This window comes from Rhodamnia argentea, chromosome 4 (genome assembly GCF_020921035.1).
Source record: "Rhodamnia argentea isolate NSW1041297 chromosome 4, ASM2092103v1, whole genome shotgun sequence".
NCBI lineage: Eukaryota > Viridiplantae > Streptophyta > Magnoliopsida > Myrtales > Myrtaceae > Rhodamnia > Rhodamnia argentea.
The window spans coordinates 5,405,326-5,421,067 of NC_063153.1; the positions used below are offsets into that span (position 1 = coordinate 5,405,326).

The 15,742-nt window shown below is 39.4% G+C and overlaps 2 protein-coding genes and 1 long non-coding RNA gene across 4 annotated transcripts in view; 1 reads left to right on the top strand and 2 right to left on the bottom strand.

Moving 5' to 3' along the window:
- Positions 1-15,742, bottom strand: part of LOC125314673 (TMV resistance protein N-like) — a 416,296-nt gene that overhangs the window by 1,345 nt on the left and 399,209 nt on the right. The gene's annotated exons all lie outside the window — the stretch shown is intronic.
- LOC115727572 (TMV resistance protein N-like) overlaps positions 687-15,742 on the bottom strand; it is a 47,968-nt gene continuing 32,912 nt past the window's right edge. Inside the window, exons 2-3 of one of the 2 annotated variants that reach the window (XM_048276979.1) lie at positions 1,032-2,133; positions 687-921 (exon numbers count right to left, since the gene is read on the bottom strand). In XM_048276979.1, coding sequence (XP_048132936.1) covers positions 874-921; positions 1,032-2,133 — 1,150 coding nt within the window. In that variant the 3' untranslated portion in view covers positions 687-873. The other variant, XM_048276978.1, reaches the window with a different exon arrangement.
- The window catches only part of LOC125314522, a 51,306-nt gene continuing 47,774 nt past the window's right edge, over positions 12,211-15,742 (top strand). The window contains exon 1 of the long non-coding RNA XR_007197983.1: positions 12,211-12,303. This is a non-coding gene — a long non-coding RNA (uncharacterized LOC125314522). The remainder of the gene's footprint in view (positions 12,304-15,742) is intronic.

Here is a 15,742-nt window from a genome sequence, read left to right on the forward strand (position 1 = left end):
TTGCAGCCATTAAGTCCTAGGTTGAATAGATTTGGAAATCCTAAATGGCCATCGGGGTGGGTTGAATCCTCCAAGTTCTTTGGAAACATGACGAAATTCGAGCAGCCTTCAAGACTTAGAGACTCGAGATTGTGCAACTTATAAATGCTTGACGGAAGCTTTGCCAAGTGTATGCAGAATTTTAAACTCATGACCTTCACAGAGACAAGATTTTCAATTGATGCTGGGAGCTCTTTAATAGCCGTCCCTTTCGGATCAAGATCTTCTAGATGTTCCATCTTTCCTGGAATATCGGGGAACTTCTCAAGTTTAGAGCAATAAGAGAGATCAAGGGTTTGAAGAGATTTTGCCCCGAGTTTGTTGGGAAAGACACTAAGATTAGAGCATGATTTTAGCGACAAAAACTTTAACTTGTCAAGATATCCGACGGATTGGTGAACTTCTACCAAGCTTTTGCACTCCTTGAGATCCAAGCTCTCCAGATTTGGAACCGACGAAAGGTCAGCAACATTAGTCGGGGACTCGCATCCCCGGAAATTCATGAACTTCAGCTTTCTGAAATTCTGCAAAAACATACCCGTGCGGTCATTAAGCTTTGCAAATATTTATAGCTATAAAAAAGGAAAGCTAATCATCACAAGGGCTTACCATAATTTTGCCTCCTAATTGTTTGATATGACTTCGCGGGACATCAATTACAACAAGTTTCTTTGGACCAGAGCCAAATTCTAGATCCGGTGCATTGGGCCATTTAAGCCATCTTAGCTCGTTAGGGAGACGTACGGGACCTTCTGAAGAGATATGCACTTCGGACAAAATGAGAATTCTCAACCTTTTCATGTTTGTGAAAGCATGAGGACTAATAGTTATCTCTTACGCTTTGCGAGAGTCCAATACTATGGCCTTCACTGCATTCGTTCCCTATCCATAACAAAGCAAATTCAATGGTCACAGAAAATTTCCATTGAGATTTTCAGATTAGTGTAATATGAAAAATGATATGTAGCAACATTGACATAAACAAATTTTACCGTATCTCCACATAGGATGTCCGAAACATCTTCGAAAAGCCATAATCTACTGCGCTGCCCAGGATCATTGCGGCATTCCTGAATAACAATATCCTTACCCATCAACTGAATTAAATCATGCATTTGCAGGTACCCATTCTCATTTGTTATCAAGGACCGCTCGATAAGAACTTCTATTCCTATAGTTGATTCAAAACCGCAATTGTCAAGGACTTCTTTGATGTATTCTATACGTTTCCCCTTAAAGAAGCAAGAGATGTCGAGGAAAATTTCCCTCGCCTTGTCATCCAATCCATAGAAGCTTGTCTTGAGAACACTATTGATAGTATGGTCGGGACTTTTGGAGAGGTTGCGTAGTGCACTTTCCCATGCAGGTTCCTTTCTTCCACATAAGAATGAGCCGAACACTTGGAGGGCTAATGGAAGGCCGTTCGCATAATGCACTGCTCTATCTATGAGATCCCTTCTTATCTCAATTTTCTTTCTATCTAGGAAGGCATGCCGACAAAAAAGGTCTCGTGCTTCATCGTCGCTTAAAGTTTTAGCTTCATGGACACAAGTTATGCCATGAGAAGTCAGCAAATGTTTATCTCTTGATGTAACAATAATTCTACTTCCTTGGCCAAACCAATGGCCTCCTCCAGCTAACGCATCCGGTTGAGCCAAGCGATCCACATCATCGAGAACCGGAAGAATCTTCTTGCAACAAAGTCTTTCCCGTATCAAAGTAATTCCTCCGTCCACATTATATACCGCCAAGTTTCTATGAGATAAGATTTGTGATAGAAGTTTTTCTTGCAAAGAAACTAGACCATTGCTTTCGTTTGAAGTTTCTCTTACTCGCTCCAAAAAACAGGTACCCTGAAAATCTTTCTCAATATAATTATATAAGGCTTTAGCAATTGTTGTCTTCCCTATGCCTCCAGGTCCCCATAGACCTACCATGAGAACATCATCATCACCCGTCTCATTTTCTAACAATGATATCACTTGCTGAACTCGGGAATCTATTCCGACCGGATACTTAGCGACATGCAAGGGTGTACGCTCTAGATGAATTGATAGTTCCTTTATGATGCGTTTTATGAGCTCCGCTTCATCTCTGATAAGCACTCAAAAGAAAGAGAAACATGTTTTAGCATTTCAAAGCCATGGCAGCAATTCAACCTCTAACGTCATATGGAAAATCTTACAAGAGGATAAGTTAATAATGAGATGAAAAGAGATGCCACATTTGGGTGAACCTGCGCCAAGATCTGTACAAGGAAAATTACGAAGAACCTGCGCCTCAAGACATTGATAACTCGAGTAATATGAACCACACTTTTTTATCTAAGAAAAAATTTCTCATTATCTACGACAGCAAGAATGGATTCAAAGAATCTGCTGGCTTGAAGTTTTCGTTATTCGATTTTTATGTCTACTGTCAAGTGTGTCTCCGCTCCGTGTGTTCAATCAAGAGACCGCTTTGGCAATATCTGTCTCTTTTCTATTCTTAGGTAATTAAGTTAATTATAGCATATGTAATTAGTATCTAAAATCAACATTTAGGGGCATGAAAGATGTTGTGTCTCGAATTTTTGGCAAGAGCAAATATGTGCAAATAGGTTTGGGAAAGGTTTGCAACCCGGAGGATCAGTTGGACAATATAAGGCTTTCGTGGCGGGATCTGAGGTGCCTGGTCTCTAAAGCGGGCCAGACTGCCAACCACTGGCCTGTAATGGCTGTTGGGCACGCACACGGCCAGACAAGAACGGGCGATCGGCCCTACAGTGCTGGCGGGCCAACGCCAAAGACGATGACTTTAGGATAGATCCGATAGTCCGTGAGTAGGGTAAAATACGAGATAAAAAAGAAAAGCATGAGAATGAGATCAGTTCATCAAAAGGAAAAAAAGCATGCTTACCCCTCATGGAAATTCCACCCAGACAAGCTACCAGCGTTGAAGAGAGCCTTCTTCCATCTCTTCACTTTGTACGAACCCTTTCCGAACTTTAATTCATATTCAGCCATAGCTTCTCCGTAACTCCCTCTTGGTGTTCTCACTTCTCTGGGTTCAACTTTGTAAAACAAGGGAAAGACCTTGAGGTCTCTTTGCTCCTTGCACTCCATAATTCTGGCCAACTCTTCCAAACACCACGGTGAGGAAGCATAGTTCTTGGAGAAAACGATGATCGCAGCGCGCGACCCCTCGATCGCCTTCATAAGCGCCGGCGATATTTGCTCTCCTTTTCTGAGCTCCTCGCTGTCCACAAAAGTGTGTATTCCTGTTTGGTCTAGACCGGCATAGAGATGACCGACGAAGCAGTTACGGACATCAGTGCCTCTGAAGCTCAGGAACACATGGTAATTTCTTTTCAGATTCGAAGAAGAAGAAGAAGAAGAAGAGGCCATCGAAAGCGCTGATGGTCGATGCGCGTGCTTCCGCAGAATGTTTACCATCTGAATGAATGGGTTACCAACTCCTGCTCTCATGTACTTATTTATTTGTTCTTGGACTTAAAGACTTTCTGGAGTCGCGTGGGTTGGTGGATGCCATCTCTTCCCTTTGGCTTTAATTATTTTTTGTTTCTTTTCCCGTTTCTCTTTCGCGGGTGAAATTGGATTTTCCTGGAAATTTCGGTAGAGCTGGAATGGTGGTGATTTTGTTGCGATGAGTCTTGCTACGGTGCGAATACGATAGGTTATACGGCTTCTGATAATATTGTTAGTGAAGCATTTTCCTTTCTTGAATATTCATATTACCTACCATTTATAAAATTGCAAAAAAAGGAAAAGACCAATGATAGCATCTTCTAGATAGTAGAGTGTGTTTGTTGGATAAAAACAAGTGTTGATCCCTTCGTTTTTTGTAAAATTACTATCTACGAAAATCAATTCCTAGGATTTCAGCGGCACCATATTTCTTTTGGGGTTTGGCAATTTCAATGGCCAAATTAAGGACCATAACATCGCGACCCACTTCACATGAGAAGAAGATTCCATATTATTTTTAATGGCTAATAATTAACACTAAATAGATGTGCATGATACGAACATAGTTAGAATGAAGATCACACACACATATATATTATTAAATATATCTCGAATTTAAATGATTTACAGTATATATATATATCGATTTGTTAAATCCGCTTGTTAAAAGAAAAATCCTTTTAATTGGCGTGCAGTGGACGCTACAAGACGAAAACGAGGGGCACACCTATTTTGTTATATTTCTATGTGCCCGGTCTACTTTGGAGCGGATTGTGGGGATCTCTTTTCGATGTGAAAAGAAAGCTTGTGGGGCCCCCGAACAAATTACAGGAAAGAAAATAAAGAAGGCGTTTTGTTCTCTGCTGGTTTTCTTCCCCGACACGCCTGCTGCAGCCGCATGACATGCAGAAAGGCTAAGTCGCAGTGACGTGAGTTTTTTTATATTTGAATTATTTATTTGTAAACATTTTACGTTATTTTGTGACTATATAGTTATTTTCGGGTTTTTTTTCAATTTAATTTTTTTAAAAAAATATTTACGAAATTATTTTTAAAAAAAGTATTTACAAGTTTGGGCCTCGCTCGGCGGTTGTGTTGCCGAGCGAGGCCCGCTCAGCAGCCCAAGCGCCGAGCAACTTTGTCGAGCCCAGCCCCAACTACTCAGCAGCTGGTCGTCGAATGGGGGTGGGCTTTTTTTTTTAATTTCTTTTTTAAAAATATTCATAAAATAAAATTGGTAAGATATATGAAATTAAGAAACCCCCTTCTTAATTCAATATCTTTATAACATAATCAATCAAAAACCCACCTAAACGATCTCGAATCGCAAAAATTACCATTAATAAATCCCGAAAATACTAAAAAGAGAAGAAAACCCATCTAAACAATCCTGAATCATAAAAATCCATCATTCGTCACCGTCAATGGCGGTGAATATTGATTAGGACGCCGTTTCACTTCACGAGATCAAATTTGAGCCCGATTTGATATCGTCGACCTGATCCGCCGGTTCTTAACACATCATTGTTTCGCCTTCCAATTGGATTTCTGTTTGTCAAATCAATCTAGAAACGCACTACTAATACATTTCGCATCACTCCGGCAAAACTACAAAAGCTGCTAAAATTTGTCATTTATGAAATGTAGGGAAAATGGCAAAAAAAGGGTTTTTTTCAAATTTAATTTTAAAAAAAATTTATGAAATAACATCTAGATCCTCGTCCTCCTTAATTTCATATATCTTACCAATTTTATTTTATGAATATTTTTAATTAATTACATAATTATAATATTATTTATGAATTATAGATCTTAATAATTTTTTATATTAATTATTACTAATTATGTTATAAAGATAAGCTTCGTAAGAAAAAAATTATAAATAAAATAAATATAAACATGTTTAAAAAATACGAAATAAACTAAATATTATAAATATAAATAATTAAAACACTTAAAAATGAAATTTAAAAAAAAAAAAAAAAGAGCCCGGCCTTGCTCGGTAGCCCAGCCATCGAGCAAGTGGGCTGCTCGGCAGTTAGGCTGCCGAGTAGTCAATGGGCTCAACGAGTTGCTCTAAGCAACTCACCGCTTGAGCAAGGCCCAAACTTGTAAATAATTTTTTTTAAAAAATAATTTCGTAAATATTTTAAAAAAAATTAAATTGAAAAAAAACCCGTCATTTTCAAACTATATAAAATTTCTATTTTGAAAAATTAGTTCTTTTCCTATTTTTTTTTATTTTAGTCGGATAATTATGTAGTTATTTTGTAAAATTTCATCGTAAATTGAAGACTAATTTTCAATACACACTAAAATAATTTTAAATACATTATTGTTTTAGTATGTCATAAATGAAACACAAATTTCAATACACAATATTTGAAGTTTGATTGAAACATGTGACAGTTCCTATATTAAGAACTTATTTTTTTTCTTTAAATGTTGCATTGTCCAAAATACATACAAACATAGCAATCGAATAACCAAATTATTCATCGACAAAAGAAAAAATTATCCTCCTTGATATGAAGTACAAGTCATTTACTGTCATTTTGCAGCTTCTATCCTAAATCCAAGTGAGTGTTCGGCTCCGGCTCCACGTGCAGGTGGTCACATTTTGTGATGCACGACTACGAGTATATATGTTATTATCCGCATGTTGGATACCCTCATCTTCTGCGATATTTTTTACGTAAGAGTGAAATCTAGGAAATTTAGGCCCAATTTTATGAAAATGAGATTAAACTAGCCTAATCTAAGCTTATTCTATTTTTAGGGATTTTCTAAAATTTTTGTGATTTTTTAAAAAAAATTCAATTTTTTTGAAATTTTTTATTTTTATTTTATATTATATTTATTAGGTTGTGGGAAAAATGACAAGAGAACTGAAAGAAAAAAGTGAGAGACATGAAACTTATTCTGTTTTGTGATTCTCAAAAGTGATTCTTTTTTCTAGAACCAACTTTTTTTTTGTTCTAGATTTTGCTCTAAAACTGATTTTAATTCTCTAAAACTGATTATGGGAACAAAATTAGAATCAAAATTATTTATGTTACCAAACATGATTTTTTCATTTTTTTTTATTTTAAGGAACAGAATCAGAGAACCAAAATGGTTCTCATGCGGACCCTAAATGATTCGATTGATCTCCTCGTTACTTTTCTTGTTGTGATTTGATCGATCCGAACGAATCAAATCACTTGAGGAGAGAGCCGACCCTAAAATGCATGAAGGACAAGGTGGACCCCTAGAAAGCAAATGAACCAAGAGGGGACTATGAATTGTTCATGCAACCATGACTGGTGAAATGAAATAAAGACTCCAAATATAGCTTCTCACTATGGCACAATCGTCATTGTGGCACTAAAAACTCCAAACTATACTCATTGTTACATAGTTACATTCCGCAACAATTCCATCCAAAATAGTTGTAAAAAGGCTAACTTGGATCCAATGTGGCATTTTTGACAACAAGTGGCTCTAATGTGACGCCAAGCGAACGCCATATTGAAAAAAAAAAAAAAGAAAAAAAAAATTACACTGTTTATTGTCTTCTTTAGTACTTTGTGAAAAAATGTTCTTCGCATTCGTCGTCTTCATTAGCTTGGCTAAACTCCTTGTCGATATTGCTTCATTGCCCATTGCCACCTAGATCTCCGTCGGTGCTTACCCAACCATCCACAAGAACTTCTAAAAAACATTCACTTAAATGCCACAACTTTTAATAGATCATTTATGTGACAAATTTTGTTAAAAAAGTTCACTCAAGTGCCAAAAATCTAACATAGCATAGAACTTATGGTGAACAATTTTAAAAAGTTATGTCATTCAAGTGATTGGTTAAAGTGCTATGTGGTGCTCAAGTGAACGGAAAATTTTTTTTAGGACATTCAAGTGATCAAAGAAAAAAAAGTTATGGCACTCAAGTAACCAAGGGAACGTCGTACGAAAGTTATGACATTTGTTATACATTTATCCTTCATGTGTAATCAATATATTTCAATTTTCTCGTTGTTTTGCTTGAAATTGCACAATTCTTTTAAAATAATTTGATTTATTTCCGAGAAAAGTCAATCTTATCTTTAATATTCTGTACTTTGTTTCAGCCATGACATGTTAGTCTATGTTACAAAGCAAGCTAAATGGGCTTACAACTTCTTAGGTCATATGAAACTGGAGGGTTTTATTCCAATTTAATTTAAAAAAAATATTTACAAAATTATTTTTTAAAAATAAATATTTACAAGTTTGGACCTCGCTCGGCGGTAGTAGTTAGGCTGCCGAGCAGCTTTGCTCCTTGCCCTAGTCGCTAGGTGACCCCCACCTTTCGGCGGCCAGTGCCGAGCGGGGTTGGGCTTCTTTTTTTTTTTTAAATTTCATTTTTTAAGTATTTTAATTATTTAAAAAAAAATACAAAATTTACAAAAAAAAAGTGGGCCGGCTATATTGTAAATTTCGTTATTTTTTTAATTGTTGATACTTGGAATATTTATTTTATTTATAATTTTTTTCTTGTAAAGCTTATATTTATAACATTATTAGCAATAATTAATGTAAATATTTATTAAGATCTATAATTAATAAATACTGTTGTGATATAATGTAATATAGCTGTAAGAATATGTTAGAAACCGCAATAATAGATAGATGGGAACCTGCAGCAAAACGGTTAAAAACCGCATGGAAAGATTAAAAACCGCAACAATAGAGTGGAAATGAGTAAATAAAGGGCAAAACTTTGGAAGAACATATCTCATCGCTTGGGCGTCCGTTTGAGACGATTTTTTTTTATTTCACGTAATTTTTCGAGAGGAATCCATTGGCAAATTGCCATAGGCTGTTTGGCCCGCCTTTTTCCCCAAAAAACGCCGTTTTCCTTATCAATTTTGCATTTTTTCCCTTTGGTGCTACTTCTCGATATCGAACGAACCCTCCTTTCCCTCTTTCCCCAAACAAATTCGGCCGTTGGCGATGATGAACGATGGATTTTTGCAATTCAAGATCGTCTAGATGGGTTTTCCTATTTTTTTTAGTATTTTCGGGATTTATTAATGGCAATTTTTGCTATTCGGGATCGTCTAGATGGGTTTTCGATTGATTATATTATAAAGATATTGAATTAAGAATGGGGTTCCTTAATTTCATATATCTTACCAATTTTATTTTATGAATATTTTTAATTAATTACATAATTACAATATTATTTATTAATTATAGATATTAATAATTTTTATATTAATTATTACTAATTATGTTATAAAAATAAGCTTTCCAAGAAAAAATATATAAATAAAATAAATATAATCATGTTAAAAAAATATGAAATAAACTAAATATTATAATTATAAATAATTAAAATACTTAAAAAAAAAGAAATTAAAAAAAAAAGAAGAAGCCCAATAAATATAAACATGTTAAAAAAATATGAAATAAACTAAATATTATAAGTATAAATAATTAAAATACTTAAAAAAATGAAATTAAAAAAAAAGAAGAAGCCCAATAAATATAAACATGTTACAAAAATACGAAATAAACTAAATATTATAAGTATAAATAATTAAAATACTTAAAAAATGAAATTAACAAAAAAAAAAAGAAGAAGCCCAACCCCGCTCAGCAGTTGGGCTGCCGAGAGAGGTCAAAACTTGTAAATATTTATTTTTAAAAAATTATTTTGTAAATATTTTTTTTTAAAAATAAATTGGAAAAAAAAAACCCGAAAGTGGACCATCAGAAATAATATGTCGAGGGTCATCTTTCCTTCTTGCTTCGTATGTATGGTATATATAATTCAAAAATAGAAAATATAGATATAGATTTTCTTTCGACTATATCTTCCGAGAATCTCTATTTTGACTAAGAATCCTGTTGTTGGATTGAATTCTAAAGAATCCTTCGGGAATTTGTAAGAAACTCTTTATTTCTTTATTTATTAAAGAAAAAAAAATTCGAATTGAATTCGAATTTTAAGACAATAATAGAATAGATTATCATACGTATATTTCATGTAGAAAGATAAAGAAGAATAAGTCTCATTTATTTAATTATCCATTCCTTGCACTTATTATTTAATATATATACTCACTTAGATATACTCAATATAATTAGATACGAATTATAATTATTCTAACATATCTTTCTAACAATAACAGGTACAAATATTAAATCGAGGTACCCATTTTATGACAACTCTTAACAACTTACCTTCTCTCTTTGTGCCTTTAGTGGGCCTAGTATATCCGGCCATTGCAATGGCTTCTTTATCTTTTTATGTTAAAAAAAACAAGATTTTTTAGATTCGATAGGTGCGAATCTTATCTATTTTTTTTCAAGACTTAGATATAGATAACATAGATATCTATTTAGTAGAATATGGCAGTTTCCTCCGAACATAGTTCTTATGTATGCGTAAATATATGGGTAAATAAATTATAGCAATTTTCAAAGAGATAGGAATCGAGGTGGATGTATGAAATGTAAAGTCAATCTATCTATATGTGGATATCTATAGGAGATCATATAAAAAGGATGTTCTTATTTTAGACCTAACCAATTCAAATCCTAGATTTTCGAATTGAGAGAAATATTGAGAGAGATCAAGAATTCTCACTATTTCTTAGATTCATGGACCCAATTCAATTCTGTGGGATCTTTCATTCACATTTTTTTCCACCAAGAATGTTTTATAAAACTCTTGGACCCCCGAATTTGGAGTATCCTACTTTCACGCAATTCACAGGGTTCAACAAGCAATCGATATTTCACTATCAAGGGTGTAGTACTATTTGTAGTAGCGGTCCTTATATATCGTATTAACAATCGAAATATGGTCGAAAGAAAAAATCTCTATTTGATGGGGCTTCTTCCTATACCTATGAATTCCATTGGACCCAGAAATGATACATTGGAAGAATCTTTTGGTTCTTCCAATATCAATAGGTTGATTGTTTCGCTCCTCTATCTTCCAAAAGGAAAAAAGATCTCTGAGAGCTGTTTCCTGGATCCGAAAGAGAGTACTTGGGTTCTCCCAATAACGAAAAAGTGTATCATGCCTGAATCTAACTGGGGTTCGCAGTGGTGGAGGAACTGGATCGGAAAAAAAAGGGATTCGAGTTGTAAGATATCTAATGAAACCGTCGCTGGAATTGAGATCTCATTCAAAGAGAAAGATATCAAATATCTGGAGTTTCTTTTTGTATATTATATGGATGATCCGATCTGCAAGGACCATGATTGGGAATTTTTTGATCGTCTTTCTCCGAGTAAATAGATTTAAACCCAACTAAGTGGGCCTCATCTGCTTCGGCCAGGCACAAGAGAATAGACACCGTTCTGATCTAATTTTTAATTACTCTATTATATTTGGAATAAAGCTCATTTTGATAGATTTGAATATAGTTTGGTTGGGTTAGGTTGCGTATGAGCCAATTAGGACAAAAAATCGAAAATGGATCAATCTGGTCCAAACAAATATGTGATTGACGGAACTGACCCGACCCATTTGTCACCACCCATTAGAAAGGCAAGATTTCGATAGCCGGAAGTCATTTTCCAGCAATATCTTCACCCGAATCCAACCCCCTCCCTGACCAATCTAAGAAAATGGAGGAACTATGGGCTTACCTTTGATCCAATTGTGAGAAAAAGTGCTGACCAAGCAAGGCTATCTGGCCTTTCCTCTCCTAAACACAGATGTGGCCTCAACATCACAATTCCCGGTCCTCAGTCACCTCTATCACCGGAAAAACTCATCTGACCATATGGTGCATCTAGAGCCCTCCCTCTCCCCTTCTTGCGATTGATGTGCGGTAGGAACCGGACCGGCGGCCAACCTCTTTTTCCTCCTCCTGATCCGAATCCGGAAGAGAAAGCTAATCCTAGTGACTTGTCATTCAAGCAGTGTGAAGCTACTAAATTATGGGGTTCTCCTCACCAGGGAGCAAGTTAAAACTACTGCTGAAACTTGAGAATTAACACAGACATGGTCAGACACTTTTGCTGCAAAAACTATGTAAGTAATGTGTCCAGATAATCTTAACTGGGAAGGAATGGGGCTTTGTAATAATGCGTTTCAATCATAAAATTCCATTCTACACACTTTCATGTTCGTTTACTTTGCCTTGTGGCGACCCTCTCGACGTGAAACTTGGAGAGCTAATAGATTGCTAGGCGGTCGCAAATAGTCCTCTCGTGAGGGGCCACTTACGGTTCGCACGGAATCTTTCAAGCCCGACCAACGACTTAGATTTTCGTTTGTTAGTGATTGAATGAGACTAGAGTTGCTACTAATTTTCTACCAGGCTAGTATAGAGCCTAGGAAAGCGTGGGAGCTCGCTTTACCTCTGCGGTCCGGAGAATTGGATACGGGAACTGGGTTACATTACATTAAACAAATCAATATGGCCGGGCACAAGTATAAAACCTTGTGGCTCTCCTCTAGGACAAATCCCTGTGACGTGCAAAATTAATACAATCCCTATTTTTGTGAACCGTACGATTTATAAATCTAAATCAAATGCTCGAATGAGTCGTTTTGGGGCAAAAAAGTTAGACATCAACATCCCTCTATAAGTTTTGTTAATGGCACAAAAACCGGTGAGCAACCTGCTACAAGCTCAAAAGATTACAGATCAAAGAAGCCGCCAGTTATGACACAAGACTTTATATCCATCCAATGCAATCTGGCTTGCAACAGCAGAAACATCATATAGATTATATTAGATTCACCAAAACTTACTATCTCAACATTTTTTACTATGAAACATTGGCATCATTAATTGGATTAAGAGAGGTAATGCATCCTCTATCACAAATCATAAAGGAGAGGAAAAAGAAAAGTTCCTCGACCATGTCGGTAGCATGGTGCGAAATCTGTATTTAGTAGTGATTTTGAATTTTAATTGAAGGTGCAGACATTTGACAATTTCTCGTAGAGCCGAAAAAGGGGAAAACAAAAAGGCGCTGGAATCGAAATCACCCTATTCGGTTCCCCTAGAATCAATTCCTCAGCAAGTTGTGACCGGGTGTCACGCCCCGACTCTCGAGCTCGCGACATCCCTACCTTACTCGCCACAGGTCATGAAGGATAGCGTCCCGGGTAGCTATCGACCTACGAAATTACGGCGCATGCGGAACGTGCAATTCTCCCGGACAACAAGATCGGCGGGGATAGTATAGCAGGAAAATCAATGCAGTCAATTCATCAAAACATAACTTCATTCAAAAGCCAAAGTAGACGAATTTTAACCCTCTTGAGCTATAGAAAATATACACAACCCCATACTTCGGGGCGGCTCACTAGGACCTCAAAAAGACATGGGATCGGGTAAGGTTAATCCTTCGTCTACTCCCAAAATCCTACCACACTCCTCCAAGATCAGCGTCCACGGCCTCCATCACTGCCTGAAAATTGTTACCACGACGGGGTGAGAAATTAATCTCGGTGAGCCAACGCCTAAGCCCGGTTAGGACGTTGATTCGTTCGTACACCCTAAAAATTAACACATCAGTATGGAACAAATATTTCAATCACGGGCAAACTTACCATTCAGGCCACACGTAATGCAATGCGGACTCGACTCAACAGTCAACCAACCAAATCAATTCATCACCGCAAAGCATCACAGCACTTGCATGCACAGGACACCACACGTAGTCCGTTTATTATCAGATTCGACCCGTAGGTCTCGCACACTAGTCGGTTGGTGCTAGCACACTAGTCAGTTGGTGCTCTTCCGGCGGACCGGGCATCGTCCCTTACTTCCGGCGACGGCTTCTGATAGTCCATGTGACTCCGCTCGATCAACCAGAAGACAATGATTGTCGACACGGCACGGAGCTAACAGGAATCCTTAAAAGGCTTCGGCCCATCACAAGCTGCGACCGGCAAACGTACTGCCAGAAGACAATGATCGACGCGCATCCAGCAACCGTAAGACAATGATTGCCAGGACCGAACGACCAGAAGACAATGATCGTCGGAATTATCCCATTATGTGACCACTCGGGCACTTCGACAACCAGCCAGTTCATTTCTTGGATTTAGGTCGAATGCTCACGCTCGCATGTTCAAATACTTGGCCCAAGGCCGTTTTCGTGCAAAAACATGCAATTTTATCTCATACGTGGTCACATGAATGCGCAATTTAAATTGATCGACAGATCAAATAATTTGGGGGCGATTAACCTCTAATCGGATCCCCCAAAGGCAATCAGCACTCAATTCCAGCGTTCACAACCAACAACTCATAAGTGAATTAGCCAATTGCAGCCAATCAATTATTAATTCCAATTTCAATTTCCAATCGTGCACTCGTCTCTGACCTATCGCTCGTTCGCGATCAAACAATTCAATCAGTCAAATCAATCAATCAATCTAATATAATTAGACATAAAATCCTAACTAATTAGACTAACTTAACCAATTAGGGCCATTGAACCTAAACCAAGTTTCTAACCTATACCGGCCCTAATCGAGCTACCTAATAATCTAATTAATCTAATCCGAACGCAATTAGCGTCCTAACCAAGAGTTAGGGGCTAACTCACCAATTAAATAAGCTCGGGCGGTCTCAACTCGAGCGGCGGCAACGCGAACTTGGCCCGACCCAACAACGATCGGCGACGACTAACGGCGGTCCGCGGCCCAACTTAAGTTCCGGGTTTCCAACTCGGCCAAAGGTGGCCCGAAGACTTGGTGACACCTCGGGGCAGCGGCACGGGGCTTCGGGGTGGCGGCCGGTGGCCGGAGCGGCGGTGGCCGGCGGTGAACAGTGGCGGCCAAAACAGGGGCAGCAGCAAAATAGGGGTGTCGGGGGCCGTTTTGTGGGGTTTTGGGTTGTGCAAAGGTGGGGGGAAGCTTGGCCAAGGTTTGAGGGTCTTCGGGGTGGCCGGAGGTGGCGCCGGAGGCGGCGGTTCCAAGCTGCACGTAACCGGGCATGAAACAAGAGAGGTTCGGGGTTAGAACAGGGGAGGCTGGCCGGGGCTGTTTCGAGGCTCTCCGGGTGGCGATCGGCTTCCGACAAACTCGTGGGACGTCAAGGGACCGAGGGTTGTCGCTCGAGGTGGCCGGCGACCAACGGATCTGGGCGAAGGAGGCCGGAACAGCCGCGGTGGCTGTGCGACGCAGAAACAGGGGCGGTGGTCCGTGGGTGCTTCGGGCGGCTGTTCGTGGCGGTCGAGCGGGGGAACGAGCGGCGGGACGAGGTCCGGAGGTCGGAGGTAGGATGACGAGGTGGCCGGTGGTGGTCGTGAACGGCGGCAAGGCCAACGGAGCTTGAACAGCCCACGACGCCCAAAACAGAGCGAGGAGGCGTCGAGGCTCCACAGAGTTGTCCGGCGGCTTCGCGGCGGTGCGGGCTGTTAGAGTTATCCTAATGTGGGCTTATATTAATTGGGATTGTAATAATTAACTTGGTCTAATAAAGTTTGGATATAAAGATTCTTAATGGGCCTAACATGGGCATGGCTAGTGTGGGCCGAGTTCGACCCGGCCCGTGATGAGAGGGCCCGCCGTAAACTCTATAAATAGCGCTCGGTCCCTCCTCTAGCCCTTAGGGATTCGGAAATCACTTCACATAAAGTTCGGAGAGAAAGTGAGGGGCGTCTCATCGAGTCGGTCATACGGAGGGTAATAGAGGAGAAGATCTAGAGCGTCGGATCATTGCGATTCCGCCCGAAGTACAATGGATTCGAAATCGGGTGCATAAACTCTTTATTTTCTCTGTATAGCGTTCCATTTTTAGCTATGGTGATCCTGGCATAGCCGCAATCAGGTTTATAGCGGCCAACGGTTGGTATCAGAGCCATCCATAGTCTAAATCTGGAACATTCGGTTTTTGCTTGTTTCCGAAAATTTGGAATGATGAAAGTTGAATTTTATTACATTTTCGGAATCTACTCGTCGTTCCGAGCGTTTTGAGGGGTGGCCGGCCGCCGGAAGAGGCCGCACGGCGCGCCGCACGCGCGCCACGCGCCACCGTGGCGCGGCCGGCGCGCAATTCACGCGCGCCACGCGCGGCGTGCGCGGCACGCCCCAAGCGCGTGCGCCGCACGCGCGCGCGCGCCAGCGGTTGCCGCCACGCGTCCGCGCGGCGGCGCGGACGTGCGCGCGACACGTGTCATCGACACGTGTCGCGTCTGCGACGTGGCGCGCCCACGTGGCCGCCGACGTCATGATGACGTCGGCGGGCCACCGCCTCAGCAGCCGCGGGTCGGACCGGGTCAACCCG